At 37.3% G+C, this 12,444-nt stretch overlaps 2 protein-coding genes across 6 annotated transcripts in view; one reads left to right on the top strand and one right to left on the bottom strand.

Annotated features, from left to right (window-relative positions):
• The window catches only part of LOC143179064 (kin of IRRE-like protein 3), a 91,282-nt gene extending 82,270 nt beyond the window's left edge, over nt 1–9,012 (top strand). For 3 of the 5 annotated variants that reach the window (XM_076378065.1, XM_076378064.1, XM_076378067.1), the window contains 6 exons: nt 2,813–2,996; nt 3,252–3,599; nt 5,081–5,347; nt 7,053–7,292; nt 8,288–8,400; nt 8,674–9,012. In XM_076378065.1, coding sequence (XP_076234180.1) covers nt 2,813–2,996; nt 3,252–3,599; nt 5,081–5,347; nt 7,053–7,292; nt 8,288–8,400; nt 8,674–8,754 — 1,233 coding nt within the window. In that variant the 3' untranslated portion in view covers nt 8,755–9,012. The remainder of the gene's footprint in view (nt 1–2,812; nt 2,997–3,251; nt 3,600–5,080; nt 5,348–7,052; nt 7,293–8,287; nt 8,401–8,673) is intronic. The other 2 variants (XR_013001892.1, XM_076378066.1) reach the window with 2 other exon arrangements.
• A 1,585-nt stretch (nt 9,013–10,597) lies between these two features.
• On the bottom strand, nt 10,598–12,442 carry LOC143179386 (uncharacterized). Its single transcript, XM_076378597.1, has 5 exons — nt 12,153–12,442; nt 11,857–12,036; nt 11,622–11,788; nt 11,228–11,542; nt 10,598–11,168 (listed from the first exon to the last, which is right to left on the bottom strand). Exons 1-5 carry the CDS (start codon nt 12,165–12,167, stop codon nt 10,814–10,816), a joined length of 1,032 nt encoding a protein of 343 aa, XP_076234712.1. The 5' UTR covers nt 12,168–12,442; the 3' UTR covers nt 10,598–10,813.
• Between the last annotated feature and the right edge of the window lie 2 nt (nt 12,443–12,444).

Raw genomic sequence — 12,444 nt, 5'->3', positions numbered from 1 at the left:
GACGATACGCGCTGAATGTCATCATACGTAGAATGTTGCCACACCTAATGTTCCCTCGCTCCACTATCATTTTTCACCTCTGAATTACAAAATGATTTTCTAGCAAGCCGCGGACACAATTTCCCACGTTTTTTCACTCCAGCAAGAGATCTGTGTTCTTGGGAAGAGAGAACAAATATATGCGGATTAACGCGTACCATCATTCGTATCTGATAAACGAAAACCATTTTCAAAAAGAATTTCAATCCTTTGACCAAATATTATTCTGCTGCTCTCATCCCGAAAGTCCATAAAATTTTTCTAAAGAATAGAAGAAATCGAAAAACGACGAAAGGTTGCTTATGCTTTATGCATAATCTGACAGATAAAAATATGAGAGGAAACCGATGTCGAGATGCACGTGCCGAGATAGCTCGCGAAAATGGAAGTTATCGCTCTTGTCTACCCTTTCTCCGTTGTCCGTTTGTAATGCAAAAGAGCGAATATATTTCTTACTCGCCGTGAATACGTATTATTGCTCAGACGTGAATAGGAATATTTAACGTAATAATATGACATTATTATATCGGAAGGAAATAGAAGAATTTTTGGAGGAATGAACAAATGAGACGATGAAAAAGACAAATTTTCCTCTAAGTTCTGTCTAGAGGCGCTGCACCGTGGGATATCAATGAACAACTCTAAGCGCATGAATCATGATGCTAACAATACTAACAGGTAGTTACACGAAGAAAGATATACCGCTTCCCAATCTGAGACAGTTTTGAGTCGCTCGAGGCATATTCGTGCGCCGTAACGTATGGTTGGCACGTACAAGTTTCCGCAAACTCCTTCAAACCAAATGAAACGGATACAGCGCTCGTTACTCATATAAAACAAGCAGAGAAACACACGTATATACGGCGAAACCACTGGATTCGCAAACTTCTCAGCCTCTGATATCTCTACCGTTTGCAATTCCGTTTTACTCCATTTTATCCAATTTTATCGTATGTACTGATCAAATCATAGAATTACAGTGAACAGATACGAAACAGAGACAGCCTAATTTCAAAAGACGCATAGCTTCAAATTAACAATTACCTACTTAGGACTAAGAATAAAAATGAACTATATAAGATGATTACTTTGGTAGCTAAACGAATGGGAAAACAGTGTATAGTAACTTCATTAAACATGGCTGAGAATTTATACCAACATTTACTGCGTTCGTTCGAATAGTAGAAACTCCGACATACCAATGAATTTCGTTTCGGTTTGAAAATTTGCCAAGACAGCGCCCTGTGCAAAATACGAGCCACTGAATGTCACAGTATGAAAGTTCATATAATTTCAGGTCCTCCAAGTGGTGTAAGAAAAACTTAAACAGCTTATGGTTTTAACGCGACCAATGAAATATTCAACTACATAGTCTACTCGCCAGAAGACATCCTCGAGGATACAAAGTTTTCGAGTTTCCTGAAATAATCGAGTTTTGGAAATGTATATCCATCCACGGACTCCATTTCGCGTGACATGCTTTGGTCCGCAATCTGCTTGCAAAGCCTTTGTTGGAAAGTTATGGAGGAATCATAATATTGCGCGTATACAGAGGGAAACTTGAAGAAGGGTAGGAGAGAAGCAGGCGCGAGAATTCGTACACTGCTATGTGTATATGAGCACGATATAACTTGTAGACGCGTACAACAGTTTACATATTTGGAAACCAGTGGCCATAAATGAGCAGGACACGCGCTCCCGTGCTACGAGAATAGTATATACCGTAAATTCCTTTTGTTCGTGCTCTTCAAGTGGACGACAATCTGCAAGGAGGAAGCACAGATGAAGCTCTTTCTTTGCAAAAGTCTCCGACAAGAACAAAAGAAATCAAGCAACGCGATAGTCAATTATACTTTTCTTTACCTTTGCTTTCCTGTAATTCATTTACTATGACAGGAGAAAACTTATAAATAGTATAAACTCGTTGATTCGATATAGACTCGTTGGTTCCTGCGACATTCTATCAGCTACCTGCTTCTCTAACAATATTGCCACGGATAATAATTTCAATTCCTCCGACATATACCTACAAGCCTGAAATAACCTGGTCACAACTTTCCACGGTTTATACTCTCAATGCTAGGGATAAGAACAATCTTCTATCTTCTATGTAGTCTTCTACTAGTTACAGTTTTCAATATCATACACAGATTCTCACTGCAAAATTCAATTTTCAATCTTTCACGCGAGTGATAAACTTTGTCAATGGATAGGACGTGGAGAATGTAGGTACCAAAACACGGAACCTACTAACTTTTCAAAGCTTCGTCAACCACAACACCTAACTTTGTCTCGTAACCTTACCTGAGAGGACTTAACTATGCATGGTATACTCGACAGACCATAAGCCGACTTCTCTCCCTCCCTTTTCTTACCCCTTCTTGTTATCTCGATCTCTGCGCAACCGTTGCCCAAAGATTTCGTAGTTAAAGGTTTTCATCCACCTCTTGTGAGATGATAGAAATAGAGATGATGCTAATGGTACCTAATGGTACTGTACAGTGTCAGGAATCCGATCGAGATCTGTGTGTTTACAATTACATGCTAATAACCGCGCTTACTCCTTTACCAGTTATCTACTTCTCTACTTGAGACAAGAAATTAAGGTGCTCTTTCCAAAAGCGTTCTTTTCTGTCTTCAAATATACGCGATACGAGAGATTAAAGTACTAACAGTGGTTTGATAAGTGACTATTTGCTTTCGTTGAATGCTACACGTGAACCAGCGTACTCGTGTCCTGGCTGAAATCTCAACCGGAAATTCTTTGATGCAGGATCTTTTACCTTTGTTTATTCAGGAAGAAGAGCTCCATTACAACGGCACCGCCGGTATAGTACTCTCGGACCACTCTCTGGTGCTTCAAAGCATAACTCGAGAATCTGCTGGAAGATATACCTGTATGGCCGTCAATGCCGAGGGTCGCGCTAGTTCTAACGTAGTGAACCTTCAAGTTATGTGTAAGTACATTTCCCACTCCTCTAGTGTCACCCTGCATTATGACAGAAAAACTTTTCCGTGTATCTTTTCTTAAACGACGCATCTCTCGTGAAACAGCGACTCGAATCCTTTCGGTACATACTCTACATGGAATTTCGTATCTTCTAACAACTAACATAGCGATCTAAGCGAACATTTGAAAAATAAGTAACGTACGTGTTAATTTCCCAGATATACATTTTTCACTGAATGAATATGTCTCGCGTATATTACAGTCGCTCCTGTTTGCAAGCACGTTTTAAGTTCCACCGGGTGGAGGCATCAGAACGCGACGCCGCCGCCTCTAAATGTCCCCGAAGAAGTTCATGGGGCCTTGAAACACGAAACCATCAGTTTGGTTTGCGAGGTCGAGGCCAGCCCAACCTCCGTTACATTCCATTGGACCTTCAATAGTAGCGGAGATCTTACCGATATTCCGTCCACAACGTACACTAACGAGGGCACATCGAGTAGACTCAATTACACCCCATCGTCCGACATGGACTATGGGACGCTAAGTTGTTGGGCCAGTAACATAGTTGGCCCTTCGAAACAACCCTGCCTTTATCAAGTGATCCCAGCAGGTTCGTACGACTTGCCTTTCAAACGAAACAAACGTTTAAATGTCGTGAATAGTTTTTAATTAGTTCTAGACTAATTAAAGAGGATTGTAGAGTACGTTATGCGTTATGTACAAACACAACGAAGAACCCTTACTGAAATCTTCGGGGAATAAAAGTAACGAGATGAAAAACCGTGTTGTCTGTAGTTAGGTGTCGTGACGAGGACTAGCATTGCTTGTGTTGTATACGTTTTTTTGCGAAAATTTAATGAAAACCATAATTGAATATGTTCATTATGGTGGACGCGAGATGTGCTGGTATCCAACTTGCTGATTACAGTAAATGTACTGACCGAGACCCAGTCGAAATACTGAGAACATCGAACGGACAAAACTACTTCTGAAGGTAGCGAGAACGGTGGAATTAGTTTGGTCCACATTGGCTCGGTACGATAGCTAGCTTTAACGAGGTCAATAGTTCCTCCATCCATTCGGTTTTAACCTCTCCGTGTGCACCGCTTGCGGTAATTGGACACGTAATTTATTTTCGGTGGAGAAGCAACGTATTTCTTATGTAATTACCAGACAGCCGTTTTTTGCAAACCGACAACCAGAGCTTGATGTATAGAGCCAAAGAGAGACGCTATATCGTATCACGATTGTGGCTAATTAAATCATTAATTGAAACAGCAATACGATGCAGTAAATTAAAGTACTATTGAGAAACTTCCCCTAGTAAAAACATATAAGATCCATAAATTTTGAGAAGATAGCAACATCAAAAAATAAACCTCGTAAAATGAGCTGTAGAGGCAATTTTCAATTTCACTCATGATAAAAAAAAGCGATGAACTTGTTTGTGCAACACTAAGAGAAAATGGACTTTAAAATGAAAAAACAACTGCTTTGTAATTTCTCAAATTTAAAGTACAATAAAGAATTCTTACTACCTAAATGTATAGTTACGAAAAAGAAAACAAATACTCGAATCACATTGGCCACCGTTTATCAAGTTCTTCCCAGCTCTCTATATGCGTACAAATGATCTCATTAATGCAACACCATCGTCGATAATGACACCCATGAAACATAATTTTACGCAATAAAATGAAGGTCTAAGAACAGCAACGTGATTTTGTCGCATTTCCCCTAATTGTACGGTATATGAACCTCTATTAATGCGCGTGCGTGCATTTATTTTAAAAAATAGACAAGTATGTTCAATGCTTAGAGCCTCTGGTAAGGGTGGATTGTTCTAGCGATTCTCTGGAGAGACTCCCTGAACTATCCATTGGACTGGTCTAAGACTGATAAGCCTAGGACTCCTCGATTGGTCCAAGACCAGTAAGCCCAGGACCCTCGAATCAGGGAAAGTCCAAGGAGCCCCTCCAAAGGATCGTTTCCGACATCCGAGTGTTTATTCTACTATAGCTCTAAGATAGAAAACTTAGCAAATTAAAAGAGAAAACCGATTATCTGTAGAAAATAATATTTCGCTCGCAGGTAGACCATACCCATTGCAAAATTGTACGGCCTATAATCAAACCGGTTCATGGATAAGGATATCGTGTGTGGAAGGATACGACGGTGGTTTACCGCAGAAATTCGTTGCTATCGTGGACAAGCAACGGTTGGAATCGACAAATCCTTACTGGGAGCTGGAGCTTCACAAGCCTACGACGGTCGCTCTTTACGCGGTTAATGTAAAAGGATCCAGCGATCCAGTGATCATGGAAGGAGTAGCGCAAAAAGGAGTAGCCAAGTACACCGGTGCGTAAGTACTTCTGAGACACAAGTTGGATGGGAAAATATGGGAAGACAAAAAACCAACATCCACCCGATAAACCGCACCCTTCAACAGATTCAACTCGTTCGAGCTCTCCTCGTTCAGAGATGCTCAGGAGGATGACTCTTATTCGCCTCCACGCCTCCACGCCTCTATCTATTCTCTTTCTCTCATTCGCTGCTGCATTTGTAGCATGGATTCATCTTTTTACTTCACGAAAGCGAGCATCAAGTAATTAGAATCGGCACGCTTTCGAACTCACGCGATTCTATGTCTCGATAGCTACGGTCACAACCTCCTTTTCCCAGTAATGTTAAAAAAATACACGATAGGAATCAAATATCGATTCCTCTACGTCCGTAGTTAGCATTATATAACTTATGATATATCACCATTTTGAAATACATAAATAAAAAAAAATGCATTCAGCCGAACGATAACATATGTACGTTTTCGTCTCAAATGTGTCGATAAAAATTATAAATTTTCGAAATTGCATGTACAATAAATTTAATTACTTTTTCCAGGGCATACATCATGACGTTATAGTTGTTGAAATTTGTCGAATTTCATGTCGGTTTCCTGTGTGTTGACGTAACTATTTAATTCGCGTTAACAATATCTCAAAATAGATGATTAAAAATAAATCTACAACTGGAAGTAGCTTAGTTTTCTGAGACGATAATCAATTATAATCGTTGTATACGAGATCACGTCTTGTAGCGCATCTTAAGCGGGTAGGAAATACGGCATTGCTTACGGACACAGTGAAACGGTCGACCTCTACAGAATCCGGAAACAAGTCTTAAAATTTATGAGCTATTATTATGCATTCTGTTTTCTCTCATCCGTTTCTTCTCTTTACTTCCCCGCGTGTCGTTCATCCTCTAATAGAAGTACCAGTCCAGACCGGTCTCCTACCAAGTCTCCTACCCCTGAATTTCTCGCCACGTCCATTAATCTTCCACGGCAACGAGGACGCCTCGTTGAAAGAACTGATGTTAAAGACGCAGCAAAAACTGACGAAATTAAAACAGAAGACATTCGGGCGAATCTACCATTAAAGACGACGCACGACGTCTCGCGAAGCAAAACCTACAACTTTACAGATTTACTTGAGATTTTTCGAATTTTGAAAATTCAATTCTATGTCATCAGTTCTTTAGTAAACACGTTCTACAATTATTTTTTCGAATGATCAAAAGTGGAAACATTCTCAAGAAGAATTTTTACCATATTCGATGTAGCATTCATTGAACTGACAGCGCATGAATTAATACACGCGTTAATCGAACTGTACCAAGGTTTACCGTCTTCCCAAAGTTCCATAATAGACAAAGGAAGACCCTAATTGGAAATAGATTAAGTTCTCCGGAAATTTGTTGCCACGACTCAACCAACAATGTTCTTGGAGAAACAGAAATAGCAAACAACTAAATTGAAGTTGGTCACGTATCTCGCAACGTGTTTCTCCCGTATGAGAAAAGCTTAAACAGATTTGCACGTAAACCAAGAGGGAGTAAGCACGTAAAATATAATCTAGCGTACATGTTGAGCCAACTGGGCGGTGGTAGATAAAAATCGATGACGAAAAATGAGTGGAAAAAGTCAGCAACTCAATTTCAAGCGAATAGATTACTAAACAAATGATGTATACATAAAAGTAAATAGTAGTGATTTCATTTATAGACGAATCGGCGTCCTCGGTGGACATGTCGCCGATCCTAATTGGTCTTGGCGGCACTGCTACCGGTTTGGGGCTAATCGTGACCGGAGTGTTAATGGCACTTTGGAGAAGACATGCGGCCACCCCAACGAAACCAAAACCGCCCCAACAACCTACCATCGCAACCTTCGCCGGCAAAGGTGAAGAAGAGGATGGGAATCCTGATCTCATACCCACCACAGCCTTGACCAATCATCTTACAGGTAAGATTGTAACCAAGTTGTTCTACCCATCATTATATAGGGTATTCGATAACAAGTGTCATCAATTTTACGGAGTGATTTTATATGTTAGAACAAGGGGAAAATAAAGATAGGCGAAACTATATTTAGGGCTTCGTTTTTAAGTTATTAACACGCGTGAAATATGCCTGATTAGAGACAAATTTTACTGCAAGCGTGTATTAAGTCAGACACAGCTAAATCAGTAGAAGTTCCGAGTCAGACACATTTTACGTCCTAACTAAAAATTACTAACTCGGAAACGAAACTCCAAACGCAAGTTTATCTGTCTTCGTTTTAGTCTTATTTTAGCATATAGAATCACTCCTTCAAATTTCTGACACATGTGGTCGAACATCCTGTGCAGAAAAACTCGGTTCATTATGTATTAAACACACTATGAGTTTTTACTTTTTACGACTTCACTGTACTTCTTCTATACATTTTTCACGTATCTTAAAAACAACATGCAAAGTCGAACAAAAAACGAACAATTGTCTATATGTACAACGCCACATTCAACCACATCTACGAAAAATAATCTTCCATCTCGCCTGGTGAATTTCTACTCCAAACTAATGAAAGTGCTCTTAGACGAGCTGAATTGCATATAACGATATGTACTTTCAAGAAAATTAATCGTAGAGGATGCACGCTTTTTATCGATCCATTACCACATTCGATGCACATAGGTATGTATATTGATTGAGAAGCAGAATGGCATTACGTACTGATATTAGTAGATAGGTACATAACTGGAAGAATTCTCGTCCAAGTCTTTAATTATTCACAAATCATCATTCACCTATTACTGTTTTAGATTAATTTCAATAAATTCGTCACATATAAAAGTGTTGCTTTCGAATTTCATGAAAATTTCATGCAAAAGAAAAATCTTATTTGAATGCATCGTTAAACTTACCTACAGCGAATCGATTATACGATTGACGTTAAGCTTCCGGTGAAACTTCTTCCAGATAGGAAGCTTCTGCACTATGGCTCCCTGCCGCGAAGGCCACGTCAGCTAGAAGGACGAGAAATGTCCCATGACGTCGTAGAGGATTCAGATTATCCACGAGCATCGCCAAACGTGAGTAATCAGATTTCTACGTCATTCTACGCTACAAGAAACAAGAGTGTTAACAATAAAATGGAATCGGTAGAATCACCTCGTAAAACAACATGTCGTCCATTGATGGTCGTATCATTTTATCTACTACTAACTTTAAGACTCGTGTTACGTGATAAACCTTGCTATTAATTTAAAAATTTTTTTATGGGAAACACAAATTCGCGCAAATAATCTAACAATTAAATAGCTTCATACAATGTTAAATATGTGAATTCCTCTATTATGTTACAGACTTTTTATAGCCTTCAAAGGCCACATCGGTACTCGGAGACGATCATAAGGAGCGCCGCGATTCAAGAAAGCTGCATTTAAGAGTGAAACATTCACGAAGAACCAAAATAAGACTTTCCAGAACGCACCAAAGATAAAATGAAAACATATTTTGAGTGTTCAGCCAGAGAACGATAAAGACTCTATGGAGCGTCTCTGTCATAATGAACGAAAACCAAAAACAACTAAAGCTATGCTTATGCCATGTTGTACACGTTTAAGCGTACGAAGACATTTACTAGTCATCCGATAACAGTATGCCTTTGTAAATATTGTATATAAATAAAACACATCGATTTCGTGTTACGTGTTTGCATTGCACTTCATATTCCCTCAAGATCAACAACTGAAAAATGCTTTTTCTATTCTCAGTTTTAGCAGTACTTTGTTATATTAAAGTGAAAATAACACTTCTTAGAAAAAAGATACTCGAAAGAAATTCTCACTGGCCTATATATCAAAGCGTAACGTATCAAACTAGACTTTCATTCGCAGGTGAATGGATTTCGTCTCGTGAACTGAAATTTTATTAAAGCTGAAATATGATTCTACGTTTCAACTTATCAAACATATACGTCTATCTAACTGAGAATACCACCAATGGAGAAATATTTAAAATAAAAAAATTATGACTACGTTTCTATACCTTTCAATCTTCCGATTACACATCAGAATATTAAACTAACCAAAAAACGTTGCCGTACACAAATGAATTGTATATGATTACTAAAGCCACCGTTCGTAACGTAGACGGCGCGAGAAGATAAATGGATTTTTGCTAAGCCGGTATTTCAGATCAAATGATACAATCTCTCATAAGATGATAACATTGTCGCAGTATAAGGATTCTTATACCTATTTCATCAATGATGATGATGACAGATGGCACAGACGAGTATACAGAATTGACTGTTTAGCTCATGGAGTTTCGTGTCTCATATTCTGAAATACCGACTACGAGAAAAACCACTTGTTTTTTAGCGTCATCTACGATTTTCGAGCGGTGGATGTACGAAACACATTGTGTTTCCGACACTGGTAAAAATTCCTACCATACCGCCCAATATACAAGGTATCCTACTAAACTATCCTCCTTATTCATCCCTATAATTTCAAGTTATAAACGAAAATACTAATTACAGAAGATATATTATTGCGAAAAACTTATACCAAAAAGATAATTGTTTATTTTAAACAAGACACCTATCTTTTATACAAAAAAATACGTAAAAAATTCTAGCAATGAATACTAATCGCTGAGTAAGGACAGTGACTATAGATGGCTCCAAGGCTAACCAACTGCCTGTTTTCGAGGGTCATGAATTTATTCAGTGGGAGTCTCTACCCTCAGAAAACTGCGATATCGACAGTCGTGCCTGTTTTATCAATCATATTTGCAACGCAACTATATTATTCAATGTCTGTGGCTATATATACTTTTTCACCAGAACGGAAAATGTAATTCTTCTACACACAAAGGTAAAAGATGGACTGGTAAAACAGGCACTCTTCTTTTACTGTCAAGCTATATTCGATTGCTACGGTGCGAAGTGTTTCATTCTTTTATACTGGAATGGATCAGATGGCGCTTGTTCTCGAAGCACAGATTCATGACTCCTTGAAAACACGGAAATGGGGTGTCTTAAAAGCATCTATAATCACTGGTAAAGGTAGTACAGAAAAATGATTGCAAACTTTAAGAGTAGATAGTACACGTCATACCGAGACTCACAGACAGATAGATAAAATTAAAGTCCCATCGATCTTCCTTCACAAAAATTTTAAAGCCTAAAATGAACTAGTAAGCCAAAGACATTTGACTAATGGTCAAACGATTCATTGGTCAAAGTGCTCTAAAATAGCCCAGGGTAGTCCAATATAGATGTTAATTCCTTCTTTATTCTTCTACTAAAATTTTATGTTGGATTATTTAATATCATACATAAATTCTTAAATGTTATATGTATATGAATACGATGTAACTTAAATATTATAAAAAAAATATATATAAAATATTCGTGTACTCATACTTTAACTCTATGATTAAATTATACAAATAATTTTAGCATACATAAAAAGTTTAACCCCGCAAAATATCTCCTTAATCAATAGTATCATCTTCCCATTCACTTTCATCATCCGAATTTTCCTCGTCGCTAGAAGGTTCATATTCGGATTCTTCGACAGATTCTTCATCAGATTCATCTGCAGATAAATTCTCTGTTTCAGACAAATCATCCAAAGGTACCTGCCTTGATCTTTGTTTACGATTTCGATCACTACATCCATTCGCACCCTTTCTTTTATTCTTTATTGCAGTGTGTTTGTATTGCATTTTATGTTGCGAATTCTTGCGGTAACATCGCACACCATAAGGACATTCTTGCCTGTCATCTGGATAATCGTAGTCAAAATCTCCAGGATGACTGTATTTATCTCTATGTTGTGGATTTCTCCTATGACAGAAAATATATCTTTGTAAAAGTTCTTAAAATGGAAAAAGAAAAAAAATTACCTGTAACATTTCTTGTTGTATTTACATTTTTCTCTTCTAACAGTACTTGCTGTGACATCAGTAGAGTTGTTTGATTCATCTGTTCCTACTGAATGAAGAGGATTAGTATCTTCTGTTGTAACAAGTTCATTATCTTTATCTGTAGAATGTGAATTTTTAGAGTTATTTAAAGTTTCTTTGTTTTTAAGAATATTAGGAGCTCCCTCAGTCATGCTTTGAAGATTATTTTCTCCTAAAGAAGATGGATAGCTTATCTCTTGGGGCTTATTTAGTTCCATAGAATTTAACTGAAGCTTCTTGTCTTCATCCTTGGAACTAATAAATGAGAATACAATCAGTTAAATTGTCTATAATTACTTTATTATTAAATATTAAATTAAAATTACAATAAAACCTTTTATTATTTCCTTTGTTTGTAGTTTCATCCTTTAGTTTAATTATATCATTATTGTTACATAACATTTCATTCAATAAATCATTAGAAGATTGTAAATTATCTCCTTCACCTGATCGTGAACAAAGCTTTTTGTTGGATATATTATAATCTGCATCTTCGTTAGCCTACAATTTAAATAATTAAGAGAAGTGAAGAAATGTATTGTGCTATTGTTAACACATTAACTTTATACTTTTCGTTTTAATATGAATTCTTGATTATCTTCCATCATTTCAGGCACTAAGATAATTTTAAACCAACATTTATATGGCATTAAAAAAAATATATCTCCTGGCTTGATTGGAACAGCACTGCCTAATTTAAGAAGCTGCCATTGTGAAGATTCAGTAGACTTCATGTAACATGGTGAAACCTGGTATCAATAAAATAATTCCTGTAAGAAACTATTATATGTTGCATTCACTGTACATAAAAAACTATGATTTCTATCGGTATGTAATTTGTATTTCACCACAAACATTATCTCACCGGCGTTATTGTCATCTCACATTCTGGCGATACATTTATTGTTACAACATGTTTAATAATTTGATCATCATCGCACTGAAATTAAAATTCCATAAGTCAATGCTGAAATAATAAATTCTGATCTAGGTATATTCTCAAATTCAAACGCGTGCTTCACAGTTAAACTTTAGGCGCAATTCACGAAAAGCAATAAATGTCACGTGACAATGCGCGTTCATTAACGCATGCGTGAAAAAGATTTAATGCGTACAACAATTTTAAATTACTTCGCAACTAATAACAGTTTGAAATT

Source organism: Calliopsis andreniformis, chromosome 5 (genome assembly GCF_051401765.1).
Source record: "Calliopsis andreniformis isolate RMS-2024a chromosome 5, iyCalAndr_principal, whole genome shotgun sequence".
Taxonomy (NCBI): domain Eukaryota; kingdom Metazoa; phylum Arthropoda; class Insecta; order Hymenoptera; family Andrenidae; genus Calliopsis; species Calliopsis andreniformis.
Note: the sequence above shows the minus strand (reverse complement) of the source record. Positions and strands in the feature narration are given on the sequence as shown.

What these genes read in the sequence shown, in the direction of transcription:
- LOC143179386 (XM_076378597.1), bottom strand. An exon ending in AATTCATATTAAAACGAAAA is followed by an intron (nt 11,789 to 11,856) that starts GTATAAAGTTAA and finishes TTTAAATTGTAG; the next exon opens with GCTAACGAAGATGCAGATTA. An exon ending in AACAAAGGAAATAATAAAAG is followed by an intron (nt 11,543 to 11,621) that starts GTTTTATTGTAA and finishes CTCATTTATTAG; the next exon opens with TTCCAAGGATGAAGACAAGA.